Source organism: Dermacentor albipictus, chromosome 9, assembly GCF_038994185.2.
Source record: "Dermacentor albipictus isolate Rhodes 1998 colony chromosome 9, USDA_Dalb.pri_finalv2, whole genome shotgun sequence".
NCBI classification, from domain to species: Eukaryota; Metazoa; Arthropoda; class Arachnida; order Ixodida; family Ixodidae; genus Dermacentor; species Dermacentor albipictus.
The window spans coordinates 49916074-49940569 of record NC_091829.1 but is presented as its reverse complement, the minus strand read 5'-3'; the positions used below and the strand labels follow the sequence as shown (position 1 = coordinate 49940569).

At 44.1% G+C, this 24496-nt stretch overlaps 1 protein-coding gene across 1 annotated transcript in view; it reads right to left on the bottom strand.

Annotated features, from left to right (window-relative positions):
* Positions 1-412: 412 nt before the first annotated feature.
* LOC135911936 (neprilysin-1-like) overlaps positions 413-24496 on the bottom strand; it is a 78269-nt gene continuing 54185 nt past the window's right edge. Inside the window, exons 13-22 of the mRNA XM_065444286.1 lie at positions 22569-22646; positions 22157-22269; positions 21436-21494; positions 19168-19219; positions 17441-17508; positions 12556-12686; positions 8086-8151; positions 5350-5454; positions 4718-4794; positions 413-842 (exon numbers count right to left, since the gene is read on the bottom strand). Of these exons, the coding sequence (XP_065300358.1) occupies positions 737-842; positions 4718-4794; positions 5350-5454; positions 8086-8151; positions 12556-12686; positions 17441-17508; positions 19168-19219; positions 21436-21494; positions 22157-22269; positions 22569-22646 (855 nt within the window). The 3' untranslated portion in view covers positions 413-736. The remainder of the gene's footprint in view (positions 843-4717; positions 4795-5349; positions 5455-8085; positions 8152-12555; positions 12687-17440; positions 17509-19167; positions 19220-21435; positions 21495-22156; positions 22270-22568; positions 22647-24496) is intronic.

The following is a 24496-nucleotide window of genomic DNA, read 5'->3' as shown; positions in this document are numbered from 1 at the left end:
AGAGTGACCTTTAAGAATGCCAGTGCTGCTGACTTATTTATTAGAATAGAGCGTCTGCGCTACCCTATGCTCTAAAGGCCTTATAAGCTTGTTCAAACGAAACCTCTTGTGTAGCGACGCGTGTAGTGACGCAGTTACCGAGGCGTGTGTTTATTGGGCTTGCCTTATGTTTATTTTTCAGATATTTCACTTACGTGTGTCACAATTTCAATGCTAATATTGCCTTTATTGCTCACAACTGCAATAATTTTGCTGGCAGAGATTTCATGACGTGTATTTATTGCGAGAAATGATTTAAATGTGCTGGTGTTATTTTGCGCGTGTCTTTTATACAGTTCATTCCCTCGAATCTACCCAAGGAGTCGAAGTTATTTCTCTTTCTATTTTTCTATATTCGAATAACGTTGCACGCTTGCTCGAGGAAAGTTTTTTATTGCCGGAGCGTACGATTTCAGCTACATAGCTTGAATTGTGTTCAATTGCAGAATATATTTCGAAAAAAGTGTTTGAAATCCAAGAGCCTCAGTAAAGCTTGACACCTCTTTGGAAACTATGAGTACCTTCTTTTCCTCCACCTGTCCACTTGGTAAATCAGAAAAGTAAAGCCTAGAGCGTTATGCTGTAGCACGATTGCTTAAATTGTTTTATTCTTGAAGCATCAAAATCTAACACCTCCACTTGAATCGTCGTCCTTCTTCCTTCAGAGAAGTCTTGCGCTATATGTTGTCACCTTCGTTCACCACAACGTACAGCGGTCTTTCTTCTGGCGATACATTGCCGACTGTTTTGAGCATTTAAATACCGTCGAGAACGCTTCCATGTTTCCCATTGGAACATTGATTCTGAAAAAATAAATTGCTTGTTTTGTATGACGTAACTCATTGCCACAAGAACACACACACACACGTGTGGAAACGTTGCTTTATAAGTCCTGGTGCATGTGTGAAATGATTATTTGATATGTAACTGTGAACCCTGAATGATGTATGACGGAACCACCCAAGGGATAAGGAGTAGCCGGCGCCTTAAATTGCGCGCCAACATCTCCTTATATCATATCAATAAAAAAAAAGGGGGGGGGGTCTTCACATTAATGAATCATTTTCGTACGCAAAAAAATAATATCATTCTTCAGTCAATAGGCAGGCATTTTCACGTTTGGATCCTGCATTTCTTGCTTTCAGTAATATTGCAATTGGTACATTTCAGTCAGTCATGATAACAAAAGTGTGCAAGAAAACTTAATCACAGTTATACAAACTATTAGTAGCCAAACATCATCAATAGGGTCACCGGCACACAAAGTCAGACTACTAGTAAAGATTTGCAAATGAGGGCTTCTCGGTTCCGGTAAAAAATCCATCTTGATACGTTTTTCCTTTTTTTTTTGCCGCCATATTATGGTTTCTTCGAAATTACCGGCAGGGCATCGTCAGTTATAGCAAATTTTCTACTGACAGCAACTCGAGATTTTAAACTCTCGGAAGGGGCACACACAAGCTCCTCTTCCCGCTTATACATTCTACGGTTGCTCTAATTCTTTGTCTGCAAGAACAAAAATACGAAAATTCCCTGAGATCAATGAATATTGACACAGGACGGAAAGCCTCATTACCAGCACCTAGCGCCTTTGGCAGAATTCTCTGTTGGCAACCCCTCTAAATGGCATTGTTAACTTATAAAACATTATTTGGCATTATGAGTCAGCCAATCGAAACACGCATGAGCGAATTATCCAGAGGGGAATAATTTGTGAAAGCGAGGCTGTGATTCAGCGTAAACATTCGTCATTTGATTAATGTGGTAAGAGACCAGGAGTTTAATTTGCAATGACTCTATCTTTCAAGTGGATTCGTTTATTACTCCTCGCTCAGAGTGGCTGATCGGAAACAATTATTAAGGATATGGTGCATTTCTCCGGCCAGTGAGGAATAGTGAAAATAGGTAGGAAAATCTGGAGCTGTCTGCAAATGACATCCATTTGTAACAAATTATTACGTCATTTACAAGCCACCTTCGCTCTAATATTAGCTTTCTACGGGCTGCACTCAAGTGGGAACAGATTTTTAAGTACAAGCTCCTTTTATTCGGGTTTCCTACTTTCATAAATTAATAGGAGTGCATTTAAGTTCAAATTCATTCATTTTAATATAATAGGAGCTCAAAAGGTAATAGGAGTTCATTTGCGCACAAAAATCTGTCACCTAGGAACGTTCCACAAACTGGCGCAAGCAGGACAATAGCTGCTACGCCACCGTATAACAAATCTACAGGCGCAGTGTTTGTCGCAGATGTTATGAGTCATCTTTCTGTAGCAATTGCATTTACTTCGTTTCTGCTGCTCAGCATGCATGGACGTTAGGAACACCCACTGACTATGAGACATGAATGAATGATGTTTCTGAAAGATATGTGCATCCACATGTAAGCGGATATTTGTTATCCGCTTATCCGCTTTGGGGTCCTTGGCATAGACCCCAATTATACTGCTTTAGCTAGACTGATTCAGAGGCCAACGTTTTGCTTACGAGAAGTAAAAATGAATATTTACCTAATTAAATAATCTTCGCTAACTGCTGTTTGCGCTAATTACGTCATGGCACATATCGAAATTTACAAATTGTTGCCGGTCACTTCGAAAGTTACACCGACCTTGAACGAATCCTGGGGATTACGCCAGATTCGAGATACGTGTTCTCGAAAGTTAATTGAAGGAAAGCGCATTTTTACAGCGAATTTTACAGCGCCCATCCCAAAAGTGTGTTACTTCCGAAATTAGTTCTAGGTTGTTGTACAAAGCCTTGTGATAGCATTGACGTCAATTCGTATACTGCAATGTGCGCTCTGCAGCAATCCGCTAACAAGTTGATTTGTGAAATCTTTAAAGTTATTTATTTACGCATTTTGGTTTCCCTATTAAGTAATGTTCGCCTCGTGTCGTAATCCAAGTTAATGAGTAAACTAGTGCTACTCGCCACAGGTGAATATTTATAAATGCTGCTAACATGAAAGAAGCACTCGGTTTACGTAGCTCTATGCAGTAAAATATAAAGACCATGCTGATGCACACGTAAGAAAAGTGGCGGGCTTTATTTTTCTTTTTGATTCGTTGTTTTAAAGGTTTCATGCGTTCGATTACTGAGGACGCGTGAAACGCGTAAGGGGCCGAAATTTTCAACACATGCTTAGTGAGTGGGCCAAGCGGTGTGACGAGTTTCTTCACGAGAGTACCGTGGGGCCATCGTTACGTGCTTTCATTGGCTGCGTGTTGCAGATATTGGTCTGCCCGTGTAGTACAATAACTTAGCTGTACCACTGCAGTTATCACTTCTTAGCGAATAAGCAAAAAATACAAGGATATCTATGTGGTTCAACCCTGGGTTGTTTCGATTGTTATAAACCCGCTAAAGATGTGCAAATGACGCAAATCAGAGAGCAGCGGAATGAAAATTTTCCTTCCAGCCCAGAATATTTCATTAACGTTTTCCAAAGTGCGGGAATACTTCTCTGAATAATACTGTCGAGAAGGCATGGCAACATCTATGCATAAAATGACGCTTTTAGTGACTCACATCTAATTTGAATGCGGAAAGAAATTCATGTTCCTTAATTCACTACCACTTACTTCTTAGAAACACTGACGCATGATAAAGACGACGCTTGCAAATGGTTACAGAATTGTTGTCTACGGCGAGAGCTTGTGATAGGCAGGCTGATAAATGCGTTCTTGTGAAAGGGACGTTACTCCGCACATCTGCCTTGGCAACACATATGTATTCTACTGAGATGCAGAATCATCCGAGCCTCCCGCTGATATTCACATTATACGCCAGCCAATTTCAAAATGGAAGTGTATTAGTTCCGCCGCAGAATATGCATAAGCTTTGGCTATATAATATGGCAAGACACTACTTGCATGACGTTTTCGGTTTCTTAGTTCTTATTATTTCCTCGTGGAATGTCACCGACCATCAGAACCCCAGAAAAATATTCGCAAGCATTGCAGCCCCCTGGGTAATTTGCTATAATATTGGTCACTACCAACCACTTTCGGTTTCAGTATCATTGTGATGGATGGAAATTACCTATGACACCATGGCTCGATTCTTTCCTTCGATCGCTGCATCTGTCACATGAATGCAACCGCCAGAGCATTCTTGTTCGTTTTTTGAGTGACATCTTCACACACAGCCTTGCGGCTACACAACACCGGGAAGTTGTTATTTCGTTGCATAACGCCATAATAATGTCGATGACGCCCAACCCATACTTTTGAGACAAACTTAAATATTATTATAAATTGTGTTTTGTTTCGTAATCTTAAATTCTTAAAAATAAGCTTTCTCCCGCAAAAAAAAAACAACGTGGACGAACTCAGGAAGACGACGCGTTTTGTTTTCTTCGTGATACTACTCGTGATTTCGTCTTTTCTATGCAAAAATCTTTTTCGTGGAATAACAACTCGCCCAAGCATACACCATAATAACCTTCATACTTGCTGATTGTTCTCCGTAGCGTAGAAGAATTAAGTGCCAGAGTATGTACAACTTCAAAATTAGGGGTCAGTACTTCTTTATTGGGGTTGTTTTACTACTAAATTAATACTTGTTAAATTATTAATTGTTAATACTAAATTACTCAGAATGACTATCAAGGCAAAAATTTTACGCGCTACAACCAGGCTCTTTCCGTGACGCCGATTTCAAGGTATTCTCACCTGTAGCGGTTTGGGCAGTGCGGATCGTACTGTATAAGTTCCCGTAAATATCCGTCTCGAGCCTTGTTGCACCATACCTGCAAACAAAGACAAATTCATTCTTCCGAAACACTGCCGGTATTCGAATCTAGGCCGACCTCGATACTTAGCCAAACTCCGAAATTTCGACCGTCACAAAAAATTCCTAAAATTAAAGCTGAACAACAAAAGACAAATCTTATGAGACTGCCAAAAGAAGACGCAGCATTGCCGAAATGTTGCACTTGCGGAATTCGAGGATTATCAGAGTGGGCGAAATTTCAACTTGGGCCACAGCGCTCAGCTCACGACCTTATTAAACCTTCATATTTGCCAGGACAATCTCCGTCGTTAGGGAAGTTCCGTCTACTCTTCAAATGAGCAACGCCGTTTTTGACCTGCTGGCATTGAACTGTCTTGCGGTCGCAGTCTCGGCCGGTTCCGCCAAACCGCATCTTCGAATCTAAGGGGCCCGCGATTTTCAATCATCATTTATTCTCCTAAATGTACCGGCTTAATTCCAGTCGATACACCACTAGTACACCTAGGATTGTTTGAGAAGAGCGCGCACAGCTATCCTACCCTAGCGATAATTTGTTCATCTGGTAACTTACCATTGCGTTTGATATGAAGAACAACTTTTTCCCGGAGAATTCTTCTAAGCCCTCTAGACGTGTGTCTTCGCGCCATCGATTATCGTATAGCAGTTTGTTGTATGCCTGGAAAGTGAGAATCATCGTCATCATTATGTTTATGTCCACTGCCTGGCAAAGGCCTCCTCCAGTGAAGTCAGTTTACCCGTGCCTTGCGCGAGCTCATTCCTTCTCATTTCATTTTATAATTTATTTAGTGGTAAAAATACAGAAAATTGCATCTCTGGAGTATGCATAAGAAGGTCCCATAGTCTAAGACTGTATCGGGAGCTCCTGTTAAGGACACTTATGATGGTATACAATGTTTAAAGCAAGAGTAGTACAGATGAAGGCTAAGAGTAATATCAAAACAAGTTCATAGCATATGAGTAATAAGAACACTTGTTCACAGCATGACATTATAAAAAACAATAAAATTAGAAAAACCGGACAATATCAGCGGGCATTTAATATGAGCGCTTTTAGTTCTCTTCAAAATTGGTATAATTTTTTTGCATTTTTATTATGCCGGCAAATATCCTGATTTCATCCGAGCGCCTCATCGCCTCCCGTCCTAGACAAGCATTTTGATATGCCCAATTTATTCGCGGCAAGCAAATACTTTCTCTATGTCACTTGACCATGTCTTCCGAAAACATATTCAGCTCCCTCTGTTTTAGCGCGATAGCGTTAAGGAGCTCGTGTCGCAGAAAAGCCGGTGTCGTCGGCGTCGGGTGTCGGCGTCGGTGTCCGCGGCGTTGACCGTGAGCGATAAATAACGGCAGTCACTTCATAAATAAAAAGCAACTTCCAAGATGGGCTGAGTGGGAATCGAAGCAGGGTCTGCGGAGTGTGATACGGAGACGCTACCACTCAGCCACGAGTTTGATGCTTCCAAGCGGTACAAACGCGCCTCTAGTGAATGCGGTGTTGCCTTCGAAACGAGCCGTGGAAAGTTATACTGCAGTGTATATAGGTAATTATGAACATGTAACTTACAGAAGTCGCAATTACACGAGTAGCGAAGTGCGTTTCCGCTGCATTTCTTCTGCGCTTTCCGCACACGCAGAGCCATCTTGCGGCAAACACAGAAGACCCCCTCCTCTCCATGTAGGGCGCTGCCTCGACAGATGGCGCGCCACGCGCGCATTGGAGCTGTGGAAGGACCGGTGCGAGGGCGGTCGTTGCCCGGACTCTCTCTCCTCTGACAACGCTTCGCCTTGATCCCTCTGCAGAATCAAGCGTCCTTCCTTTCTTTAGATCACTATCTGTCTATCTCTGCCCGTGCCGATCACGACGTTTGGCTGGCGTGCATAATTTCCCCCTCCAAGATACCGAGTTCTTTGGTTCGTTCCGCTTGCTCAGGCGCACGTTTCGTTGCTGCGCCGAACGCCGCGTTGCTCGACCATATGGCTCGACGCTCACCGCGTCCGATGCGGGGCGCCTCGTAAGTGATGGCTGCCCTGTAGCCCATTGTCTTACACCCCTTGGCGGGTCGACGGGAACGCTGTCGCGTTCCACTCTTGAAGGCGAAGCTTAAGCGTCCTCCAATTTTTTATCTCTAGAAGTGAACGCGGTATCTATAGTCATGAAATGGGGCTATTCGTTCCTTTTTCCGTCGCATCAGCCATTATTTAAAAGAAAAAGGTAGAGGGAGCCCAAATTGTTTTCCAAGTGCAGGAAATTCTGAAGATTAAGAAAACTGCATTTAGCTTTGTACACAGAAACGTGAAATCTGCGCCTTGGATTTTTAGGCAGCTTATCATTTCAATTGAAACGCGTCGAAGGCGGTTGAAGAGTGTGTAACGCTATTGTTTAAGCATTAGGTGTGGTGGGGGCTAGGCGATTGTCTCCCGATCTTAAGCTCGCCGAATTGTTTCGTGGTTCTTAAGGTACTGCTTGGTTCATGACATTTTATTGTAACTGACGCTTTATAGCGTTCTCGTTTAAAGTGCTACGCTCGTCTCCGACGCTGCAGTGATTGGCGGCTTTCTCAGCAACACTGGCGCAGCCGAAGGCACAGACGACAATGAGAAGGCAATTCTGGAACGATGACGATACTAAAACAACTGCGTCCCGGTGACGGCATGATCGGCAAGGGGACAACGGCGGCTGTATGATGACGACGGCATGAGAAGAACGGCATGACGAAACTGAAATGATGACAGAACGACCGCAACAGCGTCGTGTGACGTCGGCATGACGAGAATCAGATGACGTAGCTGGAATAACGATGACGGGACCTCGTCGGCATCACAGTGACAGTATGTCGACGGCGTAATGAAGACCATGGCATGACAACGACGTCATAATTTGGATTGATTGAGGACAGCCTGACTACAGTGTAATGCCGAAGAAGTGACGTATATGGAATGGTGACATGCGCAATGAGTGTGTTTCACCGCCCGTGAGGCCAGAACGGAAACTCCAGCTGGTGGTGTTAAAGAGACCATGTCTTTGTATCGTGCCACCGAAGACTCCTCTCTCTCTTTGCTTGTAGCTGTCCTGGTGTCGTCTGAGCGTGCTTCTTCCACCTCTTTCGCCTCTCGCACTCACCTTTTTTGGCGTGCTCGGCGCCAACAGAGCGAGAGCTAAGAAAGGGTGATGCTTTAAAATGCGAGACATAACCAAGCATTCTGCAATGAAAATTTGTTGCTACTTTTACTGCATTTTTCGTAGCAATATAGCACATAGGGGATACCAGTTAATGGCACTCACCTTGAAAGCTGTCCGGATACCGCCATTGTCTGCTATATTTTCTCCTACCGTATTGTTCCCGTTCAGCTGCATTGCATAAAATAACACTGCGTTATTCTGCATGGAGGTTCTCACAACTCTGCATGGTTATTTGTTAAGGAAAAAGTAACCGCTAGACACGTTTTATTGTAATCGGCAATGCCATTGGCGATGGTATGTGCTTCGTGCTTAGGATGAAATAAATATGTTGAATTACTTGTCACAGGAAGCAGCTTGCTTTCACTTTACTCTGAAGGCACACCAGAGAAAACCCCTCAGGCAAATCCTAACTACAGATTATTATTATAGATGTTTCTCACTTTTTCTATGCTAATATATGACTTTGTTCCTTAACAAATTGCCACCGAACGTCTCGCTGCTGCTCCGTAACTCAAATCCTACTCGCGACAAGCAACCTTAAGAGGAAGCTTTAGCTCGGGTCATCATCATCATCATCACCATCAGCAGCAGCAGCAGCAGCAGCAGCAGCAGCAGCAGCAGCAGCAGCAGCAGCAGCAGCAGCAGCCTAGTTACGCCCACTGCAGGGCAAAGGCCTCTCCCATACTTCTTCAACTACCCCGGTCATGTAGTAATTGTGGCCATGTTGCCCCTGCAAACGTCTTAATGTCATCCGCCCACCTAACTTTCTGCCGCCCCCTGCTACGCTTCCCTTCCCTTGGAATCCAGTCCGTAACCCTTAGTGACCATCGGTTATCTTCCCTCCTCATTACATGTCCGGCCCATATGCCCATTTCTTTTCTTGATTTCAACTAAGATGTCGTTTACCCGCGTTTGTTGCCTCACCCAATCTGCTCTTTTCTTATCCCTTAACGTTACACCCATCATTCTTCTTTCCATAGCTCGTTGCGTCGTCCTCAATTTCAGCAGAACCCTTTTCGTAAGCCTCCAGGTTTCTGCCCCATATATGAGTACTGGTAACACACAGCTGTTATACACTTTCCATTTGAGGGATAGAGTCAACCTGCTGTTCATGATTTGAGAATGCCTGCCAAACGCACCCCAGCCGATTCTTATTCTTCTGGTTATTTCAGTCTCATGATCCGGATCCGTGGTCACTACCTGCCCTAAGTAGATGTATTCCCTTACCACTTCCAGTGCCTCGATACCTATCGTAAACTGCTGTTCTCTTCCGAGACTGTTAAACATTACTTTAGTTTTCTGCAGATTAATTTTCAGACCCACCCTACTGCTTTGCCTCTCCAGGTCAGTGAGCATGCATTGCAATTGGTCTCCTGAGTTCCTATCTAAATACATGTAAAAGGAGAATTCGTTTTTCTCGGCAACCACAGCACCAAATTGACGAGGTTTGTTGCATTTAAAAAAATAACTTAAGATCTAGTGAGCGCTGCTCTCGCATTTTTGAGTTAGGTTGTCCATAATTTATTAAAGATTGGCAAAAATCAAATATGTTCAAAAAAAGAAACTCTCAAGTTTACAACTCTGTAACTCAACAACGAAAAAGGATAATACAATTCTGTGAATTTCGTCTGATAGTACATGTAAAGCGGACAAAATTGATATGTTACACATGAATATAAAAATTGGTATTATGGAAATACAGCTTTTGCAGAGCCCTTGTAACCAATGTAACAAATTCACGCAAGATGTAAAATAACATATGATACTTGTCCGCTTTGAATGATATAGTGGACACCGTTTACAGAACCGCGATATCTGTTCTTGATGCAGAGCTGTGAATTTGTAAACTTCGTGCTTCTATATTTTTCAAAGTCGTATAATTGAAAATTTTTTTAGCAAAATTCAAGTCCTAAATCGAAATTCGGCTTCCAGCAGTCACTAGATTTTAGCCCTCTCTCTCAAATGCAGCAAATTTCATTAAAATCTCTCTAGGAGTTATCTCAGAAAAACGTTTTTGCGTTTTACATGTATTTGAATAGGCCGCGTTGTAGTTGGGCCCGATCAAAAGCTTCCTCTTAAGACTACTCCACGTATTCTGACTGACGTCATATGGAAAGTGCCATAGTAAGTGGCGCCACTCTGATTGTGCATTTTCATTATTTTTCGCTTACAAAAGCTCTGTTCTAGCAACTAACGACGGTTTCTTTATTACAGAAACCTAATATTTCAACCTATAGCTCCACTTATCATTTGCCTTCAGAATCTCTTCAATACCAGCGTACATTGCGGTCCACACTGGGCTGATTTGTGAGTGCCGAAGGACAATTGCGTCCAATTGAATTGTATGTACTCATTTCAGTGCACTAATTACAAGGCTTTTCAACTTGGTAGGCAAAATTTGATACGTCCCCTTATCGAGAGCGGAATCCGTTCGTAAGCCTTCGCTCAAGCCGACGTCCGAATGAATTGGTTCAAAGCACTGGCACGTATTACAGCGAAGCTGTATATGGCTAACCGATTCATCCGTCCGTCACCTGTACGCCGAAAACTCCTCCCGTGCAATCCTATGCGCATGCCCCCCCCAAAAAAAATAAGGAGAGGCGCGCAATTGGCTGCGCTAGTAGTAACATTGTTTCTCTCTGTCGCAGCCGAGCGCGCTCGCAGCAGTGTCTCTCCGACTAAGAAATGCGTAGGCCACGCGACATACGTAGTCCTGGGGAGCAGGCAGCGTTCGATCAGCAACGCTGCGAGCAGAACCGGGAACGAGCCCATCTACGCCGTGCTCATGCTGTAGTCCGGGCACAAGAACAGCCTTCATGCAGCCGAGCGCAAGCACCATCTGCGTACCGAGGATCCGGCAGCCTACCAAGCCGTCGTCTAACGAACCATCGGAATTAACCCAGTGATAAACACCGGGGCCACACGTTTCGGCTTCACTGGTTAACCATCTGTAGAGAGTGCTTGGGTGGTGATTTTTTCTTTAATTCATCGATGTATGAAAACTTGTAAAAGTTTTCATGTACTTTCATTGCGTTTGTGAGGGCACAATTTTTTCATTTCATTGCTTATTTTATCCTCCTGCCCTTTCAATTGTTCAGAGTAGGCCACTATATACATATGCTGTTAACATCTCAGCCATATATCTTTACTTGCGAAAATGTTATCTGAAAAGCAGTACAGTAAAAGCTCGTTAATTCGAACCGCACGGGGAAGCCGCTTCAGTTCGAATTAACGAAAGTTCGAACTAACGAAAGTGAAGGAGGGCAACAATACACTGCGATTTGGAAGCAGCAGGGAATGTCCGAAATTTGGCGTGTCAGAAAGTAATGGCGTGTGCCGCGGGCACACGCCATCTTCAAGTCGAAGCTCTGGGTCCGACTGTGCCACACCACCGATGTCCACCGAAACGAACGTTAGCCGAGGCTTAACACCATCACAATGAATCGCGACGGCCGATACCTCCTAAGCTGAAAACAGAGGTACACAACCGATGAAGACTGCCGAGACAAAGACGCCGAACATGTGAAGGTGGCGAAGGCCCTGATTCGTTGGTTCTTGATGAAGAAATTACGGCCACTGACCAAGTCAAGGTGAAAAAACACACAGAGACGTTTCGGGACCCGTACGGGTTCCTTGATCACACTAAAAGCGGGCAAGAGCCGCAAGTCGTTTTTATGCCAAAATGTGACGTAGGGAACGGGTGTAGTTAGCAGGAAGATTTCCATCAGTCCTGTTGATATTGTTGTCAGTAGTTTGAATAAATAAAGATTCTAACAAGAGTCGCGTCATCGAATTGTCAGTGGCCGTAATTTCTTCATCATCATGTTACCTGACCAGACGAACTTTCGTCGAACTCTTGACTACGTTGGTTCTTGATTGCAAGCGCAGCTGCGACGTACTTGATTCGCTGTGTTTTGGCGCTTGCCGTGCCATCTCCGCACAACATTAGCAGCTGTACAAGATTTGCAAGGCCCCCGAGATTCGCAACGGGCAAGAAGTTTCGGAGGTTGCGTAGAACGGAGAGGCGGCAGCCGCCGCTGCCTTCTGGCTGACCCCGCGTCGGTTAGATTTTTTTCCGATTTAGCCTTCTCTCGCCGTTCTCTCCGTTTAGGAGGCAATACAGCCTTGTGTGTAGGCAGTAGGCGCGTTTCTCTGGCCGTGTGCCAGGCGAGCGTAGTTCGAATTATCCGTGAGGGAACCTTCTCGCGTTCGAATTAACGGACTTTTTTATACATAGACTTCTGTGGAGCTTGGCCGGACCAAATCGTACAGTTCGAATTATGCATAAATTCGAATTATTGAAGTTCGAATTAACGAGCTTTCACTGTATATCTTATAATGTATTTTTTTTCAGTTCGATTCTGCTTCTCGGCGGCAAAAAGTTGACAGTGTGAATGCGTTTATGATCTGTTGTAAAACACAAACAAAAAACCTTTTTCTGTTTGTTAAAAAAGGTGCCTTTGAAACACTTTGCTTACGTGAAATTTACCAATTCCTGTGTCCTGTCTCCACAGGTAAAGTATGCAAAACGTGATTATTAATTCCTTAGCCATATTTCAGAGTAAAGCTTACCGTCATGTTCAGAGTCCTGACAGCGATGCTTCCATACTGACGCTTAAAGCAGAGGGCCTTTTGGTCAAACTTACTACGAGTTTCGTTCGTCCACCATTGTTCTAACCGTCCGTTTGCATCAAACTGGCTTCCTTCAAACAATAAAGACACATAGGTTAAACATAGCAGTCTATAATGTGCCATTAAAGTTCTTATTCATTTTATGAGTTTAGTACGTTTTATTAAGATAAAGTTTGCGTAGCAATCGAATTAGTTTTGCAAGCTACTCTTCAGGAATATGCATATGCAGTTTTAACGAACGCTTTATAGCATTTTGGTAGTCGTTTCAGGCAAAAGGATATGCGCACCATGAAATCAACTATTGTCAGCCGTAGGCTGAGTGGTGTCAAAATAGGGCGTGGGCTGCGCCTTCTCCCATTACCTTGGAATTACTGTATGCACGTATTTTTGTATGGTCTGGAGAATAGTAGTGACAGCATTTGTCGTGACCGCTTATTTCCAGCCATGATAGAATAGTTTCCAAAGTGTTCGTTATGCATCCTAATACTAAGAAGAAAGGCAGATGTAGTCTCGCGTGTTAGAGTAGATGTTCTGACAATCCGTTCCTAAGCGATTGCTGCAATTGGACATGATTGACTTAAACATTGCCCGATACATTACCCGCCCGTTATTTCTGATATTGACTGTTGAAAATCCACGAACGTCTCTTCTCACCCGTTCCGCAGCACCTACTGCATTTGCTGCGACTCTGCATGATCCACTTAGACAAACAATACTCGAGTCATCACACACTCTTATTGTTGAAATGGCTTGTGAGAAATTCTCTCTCTCTTCTCATCCGGTCCTAAGCAATTGCTACCTTTGCACATGATCTACTTACACAAACAAACAATACCGGATACGTCAATCCGCTAATCGAGAGGTCGGTGCAGTGCAATCAAGCTCTCTATATTGTTTTCATAAACAGTGAAAATGCATTTCATTAAGTAAAAATGCCACTAATCATGGATGCACTGCGTAACCAAGGAGTACAGAAGGCATACGGGAACATATTGAATATGTACACAGAGATTCCACACCTATCTTGGTTCTCCACAAGAAAAGTAGAATATTACCTATTACGAAAGGGGTCAGACAAAGGACAATCTCTCCGATGCTGGTGACTGCATGCTTAGAAGTAGTATTTAAGCTATGAGACTGAGAAAGATTAGGATTAAGGATCAATGGCGACTATCTCAATAACCTTTGGTTTGCCTATAATATTGTCCTGTTCAGAAACAGTGCGGATGAATTGTATGAAGCGGTTGAGAACTTTAACCGAGAAAGTGAAATAATAGAATTCAAGGGTTATAATGCAGAAGAATAAGGTAATGTTCAATGGCCTGGCATGGGAGCAAGAATTCATGATCGCCCGTCAGTCTTAGAGTCTATGCAGCTATAATATTGTCCTGTTCAGAAACAGTGCGGATGAATTGTATGAAGCGATTGAGAACTTTAACCGAGAAAGTGAAATAATAGAGTTCAAGGGTTATAATGCAGAAGAATAAGGTAATGTTCAATGGCCTGGCATGGGAGCAAGAATTAATGATCGCCCGTCAGTCTTAGAGCCTATGCAGCAGTACGTTTATCTAGGCAAATTATTGAGTCTCTACAACACCTCACGGCAGGAGGGAAATGTTCCTGATGAATGGAAAATGAGCCGCCTGGCGCCAATCTTGAAGCTGGGCAAATCCCCGCTAGAGCTCGCCTCTTACCGCCCAATAGCCTTGGCCAGCTGTGTAAGATAATGGAACGGATGATCCTTGGCCGCCTGGAATGGTACCTTGAATACTACAAGATTTATCTGAATTCCGTGGCTGGTTTCCGACGTGACCGCTCTTCCATCGACAATGTAGTTGATCTCGTTTCATATGTCCAGCACGAAAGGTCACGTAAACGTTTATCTGCAGCTTTATTCTTAGAGGTAACGTATTACATGAGGCGATTCTCGACGCTCTTGTGACGGTTGGCCTCGGGGGTCGAGTATTTTTGTGGATTGCAAGAAACCTATCTGCAAGATCATTCTACATGTTAACTGACGATGGCCCAACTACGCGACGCTGTACCAGCAGGGGCGTTCCTCAAGGCGGTGCTCTCAGCCCGACGCTATTCAACCTCGCTCTTATTGGACTGGCTGAACACTTGCCAACTACCACCAAAATTTCAATATACGCAGACGACATCTGTGTCTGGACTTCGGGAGTCACACGTGCTCAGATATGTGCATGACTTCAAAGAGCGGCTACTTTGACAGCGAGCTACTTGTGTGAACAAGGTCTGAGCATACCGCCAGAAAAATGCGCCCTTGTGGCATTTACTCGCCAACTAATGACGCCTTATGTCATCTCAATCAATGGGCGGACCATTTCCTATGTTAGAACCCACAGATTTCTTGGCGTAATTATCGATCGAGACCTCAGTTGGAGCCCGCACGAGGCCTACATGAAACGGCGCCTGACAGCAACCTCCCAGTTGTTTAAATACTTGGCAGGAAAGACGTGGGGGATGTCAGTAGATGCAAGGCTGAACGTCTAAAGAGCTCTGTTTTTCGGTTTTTTTAAGATACAGTCTGCCTGTACTAAACAACACCTGCGAGACAAATATTCGTGTTCTGCAGGCAGCACAAGCTCAAGCACTAAGAGTTTGTCTTGCTTTGCCGAGATGCACGTCAACTGAGGCAACTATTGAGATTACTCGGGACCATCCAATGCAAACCCACATCACGGTGGAAGCCCTGAGAACGCATATCAGACATTTTGCACGTGCCCCTATCACCCCCTTGCAACACTACCTTCAGACAGGCACCAAGCATCATTCTTTAAAACTATCGTCAAGTACAACGACAAACTTCCCTCGGGCTTCACCGCTGCATCTAAACCATCGATACCCCCTTGGTGACTTGTCAGCCCCACAGTCCATCTCAACGTACCAGGAATCAATAAAAAGTCTGAGCTGTCGTCGCCTGTGCTGAAACAACTCTCTCTGCTTCTTCTGCACGAGAGGTACGCGGACAGTACACATATCTATACTGATGGTTCCACAAACATGCAGTGTTCGTCCGGTGCTGTGGTCGTCCCAGCAAGAGGTATTATCATCAGCTTTAGGACTGACCACCGAACGACATCTACATCTGTGGAACTAGCTGCTCTTCGCGCTGCACTTTGTTTCGTCAATCGGGAACGACCTAGACAGGGTAAATTTTCAGTGACTCAAGGGCAGCCCTACAATCTGTGCTATCAGCTCTGCGTCGCGGGCCATTCGAACAGCTCGTGCTTGATATTAGATGCCTACTCCATGCATCACATGAGAAAGGACATCACGTGACATTTCAGTGGCTGCCAAGTCACTGTGGTGTCATAGGAAATGAAGACGCCGATAAGGCCGCTCGGACTTGAAGACACACAGGAAGAGGCCATACCACTTTCACGGTCCAATGCAGCCAGCAGACTTCAAGTGCTTGCACGGGAGATCACGAATCTCTATGGTGCACACCAAGCCACCAGACCAGCCGCAGCAATCAACACGACCTGCCCTCATTGATGCATCTCTGTATGCCAACTGGACTCCGCCGAAGTGAGGCCACCCTGCTTTATCGTTTATGGCTAGGGGTGGCCTTCACGAAATCCTACTCGTTTCGCATTGGAATGGCCGACAACGCTCTGTGCAATGCCTGTCTTTGCGAGCAGACGCTGGAACACATTCTGTGCGACTGTCCTGAATATAATGTTCAGAGACAGTCCATGGCGTCCGTTTTAGCGCACCTGGACAATGGACCATTGTCAGTTGCAACCATTTTCACATATCGCCGACAGAAGACATCGCAGCTGAAGGCGACGAAGGGACTACTTCGGTTTAAGAAGGATACGGGCTTGGACAAGCGGCTGTGACAGTGATGTCGCGTACCGTGCAAGAGTGACGGACTATAACTGACGATGTGTTTGCTGTGTTATGTGCTCTCTCTCTCTCTCCTCCCATCTTTCCTCCCCCCAATCCCGCGCCCATATGTAGGGTAGCAAACCGGTTAGGCTAAACTGGTTAACCTCCCTGCCTTCCTTCTCCACTTTTTTCTTTCCTTCCTTAGGCAAGTTACGCACAGTGGAGCATGATTATGAGAAGGAAGTTTACTGAATAAAAATGGGCTGGAGTGCAGGCCGCAGACATTACCAAATCCTAAATAGGAGCTTACCTTTGTTGTTGCAAACAAAAGTATGCAATCTTTGCATTCTACCAGTCCTAACATATGTGGCAGAAGCTTAGAGGTTAACAAAGAAGCTCAAGAACACGTTAAAAACTTTGCAAAGAACGCTCCAACACAAAACATTAGGCGTAACTTTAAGAGACAGGATAATAGTGGTGTGGATGAGAGAGCAAACGGGGATAGCCGATGTTTGAGTTGAAATTAGACAGCTGGGCAAGCTAATTAATTGCGTATGATAGATAAGCGGCGGACCAATAAATTTACAGAAAGAGTGCCAAGGGAAAAGAAGCGAAGTCGAGGACGGCAGAAAGTTAGGCGGGGTGTTAAAATTATGAAATTCGCAAGCGCACGTTGGCACCAGCTGGCGCAAGACAGGGGTATTTATAGATCGCTGGGGGAAGCCTTCTTCTAAGCAGTGTACATAAAAATAGACTGATGATCGTGATGATTGTGATCACCCGAGGCATTATCCACCCTTATTGGTGAAATGGCTGGTAGGAAATCCGGCAACATCTGTTCTCACTGTGATGTAAGGATGTTAATTTCCTCATAATGAAGTTTGCATACGTGCTAATGAAAGGCCATCTCATTGTCCTTGTCAAGAAAAAAATTCTCATGGCATTGCATTTTTATAGCCCAAATACTCACCGGTGTCGTCGAAACCATGTGTCATTTCATGTCCAACTATTGTCCCGATTGCACCGAAGTTGATCGACCTGTATAAGGATGATGTTGCCCATTATGTCAAAGTTTTCTGATCAACACACACTTGCTGAAATAATGGCTATTCTGTGTACAGGCTGCCCTAAGAGATCTTGACTGAACCCAGATTCATTCCGCTAAGATTGCATCAAATTGCTTAAGCATACATGCTGTTTCACAGATGTCATCCGTGAATAAAGGGAAGACGTAGCCTTGGTACTCTGACACATATACCCACCAGAAACAAATTCTCAAAATCACAATAAAGAGAGGTAAGCGCGATCGACCAGCTGCTTTCTAACGATGCTTTAGATTAGTAAACAGCTGGCTAAATGCCTAAATCATTGTTCATGCGCGCCTTCCTTTGTAGTGAAGCAGTAAAGCCGTCTACTGTTAAATATACTGCTTTAATTTCGATAAGGTTACTTATTAGAAATCAGCAGCTTAGATTTTCAGTTAGTATTCCCGAAAACGTATAGTGCAGGAAATTGAATAGGATTCTCTGGTGAAAAGTTCTGCGGGTAATTTCGTTTACGTAAGCCCCCAACAATGCATTCTCTTCTTCAACGTATGCACTAACGCAGTTTCTACTAACACAAGCGTTTTCTAACAACTGTCGAAGACGAAAACCTTCTCATAATTACTGTACGCTGTAAATGAGTCTGGTACAAAGCTTTAAAATGTTTCCGAATTGGCAAAATTGTAGCTGCAAAATAAAACTTCCAAGCGTATATTCTACATTGTTCATGCACGAAATAAATTGTTTTTGCCACCGGAATTCTTGTAGATTACGCTTAGGATGGTTAGAGAGAAGTGGTGCGGTAATTGTTAACCTTTCGGTGTTTGCCGAATTTCTCTTTGCTTATGGTGAACTGAGAAGTCTCGTTGAGATATGGGACTGACTGGACAGGACTTAATTCTGCGGGCAGGTTGAACCAGAAAAAAAGAATTATTCTCTGAATGAGCGTTGAGCAGTGCTCACGGAGCGTTTGGGAAATACGGTGTCTACAAGCTGTAGCAGTGGAGACACTAAGTGAAGTAATGCTCCTTTTGCTTTCTTTAACTTTGAGGACGCTGTCTTCCTTAGCCAGTTACCCCCACTTTCCCGTACTGGGCACCATGGTTTCTAGCATTTTTGTTGGCCGCTCTCGAAGAAAGTGTCATCTAATAATGCGGGCCGATCCTGTAAGCACTGTAGCCTGAAACTGTCGATCGTTCCCGTGGCTATGTGCAGCAAGAAATATGAGCCGATTCCAAAAGTAGAACGGTATAAATATCTGGACCGATACCAAAGGTAGTGGAGTCAACAAATTTAGGCAATCCGACGATCCCCCTACATCCCTCACGCAAGGGTTTCGCAGCTACTCTGCCGCATGCTCACCCCCAACTCGCCTAGGAAGACATTTTCTTTGATCGACTTCAACTATAAGTTGAATTAGTTTCCATCGTTTTACCAAGATTTATCCAACTCCGAGTAAATCTGAAATACCAATACAATATTTTCTATTGAACCAATCTTTTATGTCAACGACGATTCGTGAAAAATGCTCGTCTTACGTACTTTTCTTACATATGCGCTCGTAATGGATGATGAACGTGTGTATAAGTTTTTGGTTACGCGGTGACAAAAACGTTTAACTTATCGTCTCGGCTTAGTTAGTTTTATATCTTACCGTGGAAGTCCATACTGGTAGAAGACTCCTTGAAGAATTCCAGATGGGTACACTAGAGAAAGAGATTTTGCAATTCTGATTAGCAGCAAGCTATAGAAGGAAAACCTAAGAAAACTTGAACTGCGATTGGTTTTGTAGTGAGTCTTTTTACAAAGACATAAATCTCGTTTCTTTATCATAGATCCTTACACTTTAAAAATAATAAAGTGTTATAACTCCTATAACTTAAGTGTGCTAGTGTTAGCCGCTACACTGGCGTGATATATGGCAAGCAACCACATTGCGAGTATGGTGACACCCAACTGCGTTTATAACCTGTCATGACCAATTAGGAATGTGTTGTGCATACTCGAGGACAGCATTTCTTGGCTACGAAAGCGAAGGCTACGGAACCAAAGCGGACCTTTGGCACTGCGGCTGTAAGTAGTTCTGCAGTTGAATTTCCGTTTTATAGCGCAAAAAGTAGAGACCATAAATATTTCGTTTATTGCTGCACATTCTTTGAAACAATATGTAGCATTCACCAGTCGACTAGCTATACCTTATTGGCCTTTTAGAGCACAGCTCCGAGGCGCCTGTTCCTGCTCGAGCGTCAATGTGCCTCCGCGTCCCTCGGTGACCCCCTGAACGAGCACTAAGAAGAATGAAGGAACGAACGCGGAGTGCAGCGGTGGATGAAAGAGGGAGATAGCGAATAGAGCGCGAGAAGGAAAGCGGAGAAGGGTGCAGGGGAATAATGAGGGGGGAAGTGGATGAGGAGGGTATGGTGAAAGCGTGAGAAGAAAACCGTTTTGCCGCGCGAGACGGGCTCTGCCTTATGCTCTGTGGCGACGATGGCTACGCGATGGCATAGTGCGTGTCAGACATATCGAAGCAAAGCGCTGCATGAGCGAAGATCTGTGTGCGGTGGCTATTGCGAATCACGCCCACACGTCACCCACGTGCGGCCTCTCGCCATCTCCCGATTAACGAGGAGGTCTCTAATGCGGTGCCCCCGGCATATGATGTAAAGGGTGTAAATGGTGCCCGCGGGTTCTGGTTAGGGCTCGTCGTTTGCTGTACTGCCTGCAAGCTTCCCTGAGACGCTGGTGACTAACGTCTGCGACAAATGGCTGTGCGTATAACATCTATGCGGAAGCCAGGCGAGCCCATCCGGAAATCACAACTGTTGGAGTGTACAAACGAGCGAGCAAACTGACTTATGCTCGCCGGCTGTACCGATGTAGGCGTCGGTGGCGTATTCTTACCGACGTCGACGTAACACGGCCACTTAGGGACTACGACGTAAGCTGCGTGGCTTGCTGCTCAGAACTTGACACATATGAGATGTCTGTAAACATCGACCAGCTTCAAAAATCTACGCCTAGTTAAATAGGTCTGCCTGCGCTAAAGTAAAAAAGATATACAAGGTCGCAGACATGGAAACCAAAACCAGTGCCATACATACGCTGACTGCATTGCGTTCGAATACATTTGCAGAAAGTCCGCCTCCGTAACTTTCACTTCATTGTCATGAATACTTGCGTGCAAATATAGTCATCTCGCCTAACCAAAATACTTTGCTTGAGCTATTCAGTTTGCAGCACTTGCTTACTTTTTAAATTCCGGCCTCCGATTGCAGTGTGCTACGCTGGACCACGATGCGATGTGTCGAGAAACCACACTGCGGCTGCCTTAGTAACCTGCTTTTGGCCGTTGGTGATGTCATGGCAATATGTGATTTTGCCTGACCGAGAATACTGACCTTACTTTTGCTATTCTATCTGCAGCACTAACACGTTTTGCTTTAGTGAGCTAGGACACTTACGCGGACAACCACAATTCGATCCACTCATCGATTAGACTAGGTTACGAAGCTAATGAGACCAAAGAGGCCTTGATATACTTATTTACCATTTTGGTTCTAATCCACCACTATACATGGCTTGGTATGGAATTTGATGCACTCTAAAATTGTGGTTCACCTCCATCTACTTGCAAGAGTGCACCAGGGCATGCCACATGGTTACCTCAAGAATAATGGCATTTCATTCACTACCTTGCATATGAAACACTAATACTATTACTTAATACGTTTCTTGCAGAAGTTAACATATGCAATCTTTTCCAAATTCGTATTTGTTTCAAGCTTTTAATCTCTTGTAAAGTCTCTAGTTTCAGTGAGCAGTAAACACACTTGCATTGATCTTTCCTAAAGCCATTTATGCAAACGATTGTTTCGACTTTACGAACATCAATAATCTAGGTCTTTACAAATAGCAGGCTTACCCATTTCGTTTGTAGCAGGATCATAGAAAGCGTTTACAACTGCTGCTCCGTTAATCCACCTATGTTTGAAAGAAACTAAAATTAGTTACCGCTTTCGCTTGCATCTATGCAAACCCAATTGCACCACTAAACGTTTATACGCTGTACGTACAATAATATTGTTTAACCTGTCGATTTACTCCTTAAAAACATTTCTGAGGCACGAGGAGAGCTCGCAGTTTCCCGTACAGGTTCTATTGTCGTAGCGATTTAATGTATTTGCGTTATAAATAAAGAGTTGGTAATATGAAAACAATTATCCAAACTCAGGATGTAGTGCTGCAAAGAAAAGACGGGCGGGTGCAGGGCGAGAATTCCGGAGCAGGAGTTTCACCTTATATTATCTTTTTGGGGAACGTCTGGAGCGCCAATTTTGAGTTTTTTATATCGGCAATACATTGCAACACATCTTGCCGTCGCATTTAACAACTATGAACATTAGCTCAATACACGTTTCTTATTATATGTTGCAGATTACCTTCAAGGTAAGCTCTTAGTATATTTAAAAGCGATGCAACTTGTGGTAGAGATGCGACCAAAGCAGCCGCGAAAATAATTGCTGTTGTTGTTGTTTTTTTGTTTTTTTTGTTTTTTGCAGCACGAACTTTCTCCTCTCACTTTTAATTTAATCGTTCGCGCTGTCTCACTGATACTTCCTAAAAGTGACACATTCCCAACCTACTCCAAGTCCTTATTGTAACGCTTGCGCAATTTTTCCAACTTCAATCTTCCATTGTTGACTGCTATGAAGTGCCAGATCTTCAAGAACGTGCTAGTTGGATCCAGTTGGGGTACCTGCAAAATAACGAAGTGTTACAGGCATTGCATAGGGGGCTTGAATAGATAGATAAGTACTACTATGCGTTGCTGGTGTCCGAAATGCTTCGCATATTACCGTTGAAGCTAATAAGAAGTCTCGCTAAATTAGCTTACCTACAGAAAACAGTTTATTAGGTTTTGCTCGCTACTCCAAAATTTCAATTTACCATTGCTGCCTTCCCGCTGCCATCGGCTGAGATTCTTATTAGAAGCAACTCTTAGGATTTGGTTGTAAGCATACATGCGCATCGCGACTGTTTTCAAAATATACTCACATATTCGTAGAGCTTTTCAAGGTACTTCATGTCGAGTCCCCACTTCGGATATGCAATTTTAGAATCCATCTTTTCCAACTGAAAGCAAGCACAAAGCACATAATCTTTTAATACGTGTTCTCGTGTTGCCCGGCGCAGATTCATGACTCACTCGTTCGTGTGTTGCTCTATAAAGTGTCTGTCACTGTTTTAAAGGGGCCCTGAACCACCCCTCGGGATTGGGGAAATAACATAGTCCGCGGCTAGCACACGCTGCTGTGAACATCTCAGCCAAGTTTCGCTGTTACGTGGTGCGTGGAGTTCGCAAGCAGATCGCGAAGTCACCTCTCTCTCAAACGCTCTCTTTTTGACAGGAGGCCTTCTCACTCTTTTCTAGACGCTTTATTTCGTCATTCCCTTAGACGGCTGCTATTGACCGATAGCAGACGTCAAGCTGCGGCCGGCTACATGACGTAGATACCGCGGACGCCGCGGGGTGTCGCCAGGAGTCCGCTGGCTAAGCGCACTGCGGCTCGCTGAGGTCAACCGCGTTTGGCTTGTGTTAAGCGCGTCGTGGGCACCGAAAACGGAAGTCATTGCGACTTCAAAATCAAATTCGAACTGCGCGCCACGGTGACATCTAAAAGGCGGAGCGTTGTAGGCCCGCCCAAGTGCGCCATAGCCTTCACAGTACAAGGCGTTGAAGAAGAACCAGGAGCACAGCGGAGGCCGCGTTTGATTGGCAATAACTTCACTTTTGCTGAACGTACTGATGTACTTCATGCAGCGAAATATTTCTGAAATAGCCGATTTTCACTCCAAATGCCTTTCTCCACTTCGATAAAATGTGGTTAAGGGCCCATTAAAAGACGAATAATTTGTTGGCGAACGTTTGCCACCTCGACAATATCTATCTATGGCTAGCCGGCTACGTCTTGCTGCTCTCATAGTCGTTTCGTTAACTTAGCATGTACCAAAAGTGCTAAAGTATGACGAGAGTGTATGACGAGCAGAAATGATTCGCCATGACATGAATATCATGACGTGTGATTCATGTATGTCACGAAACAGCCGCCTAGGTCTTCGCGCTCTCATGGCCATCTCGTTAACATGGTAGGCTCCCCTCACACTCCTTCGCATAACATCGATTCCCACAGGGTGTGCGATCTGCCGGTTTTTTCTTTATATTCGCCCTTATTTTCCTTCTCTGTTGGTCCACTCATTAGGTCCGGCCGTCCCTCTCTTTAACATTATTCTATGGCATTAATTATTCTATAGCATTATTAATAATTATACTACCATTTTCCATTGACCTTTACCTTTCTTTTATAATCGGGCAGTGTGCCCCTTTTTGTAGCACTTGCGAAGATATTTTTTTTCCTGTGTCATCATTCGGTCTTGCATGAATAAGAAAATGCGGAGGACGCTAGGTGACAATTTAGTATAATGGCGGAATATATATAGCGCTAGTCAACGAGGATAAAATGCAGAAAGTAACCAGGACGGGCTCGAGATGGAGCCCCTCCCACCGCAGCGGTGCTATTTCTGGTTTATCACTTGCGTCGCACATATAGCATATATGCATAGCTAACGGAATGCACATTCTTCTATTGAGAAGCCATGCCGCACGTCACATAAAAAACAGAAATAAAGAAAGAAAGAAAGAAAAACTTGAAGCATATTAAAAACTTGTCATCTGAGAGCATGACCTGTAGTTTTATTACACAGATATCGAAAGCATAGTGAAGCACAAATTGACGACGATATATTGCAGAAGCAAATAATAAAAGCGGGAGAGTGTCACGATCCGGAACTCATAACAGCCGCGTATGAAGCACACGCTGCCTCATGTAATGCGTTCCATTATTTGACACTACGTTAGAAAGGATGTGGATGCATTTGTTGCTATAAATTATCACGCCAGTAAATTTACAGAAATAGAATAGCCA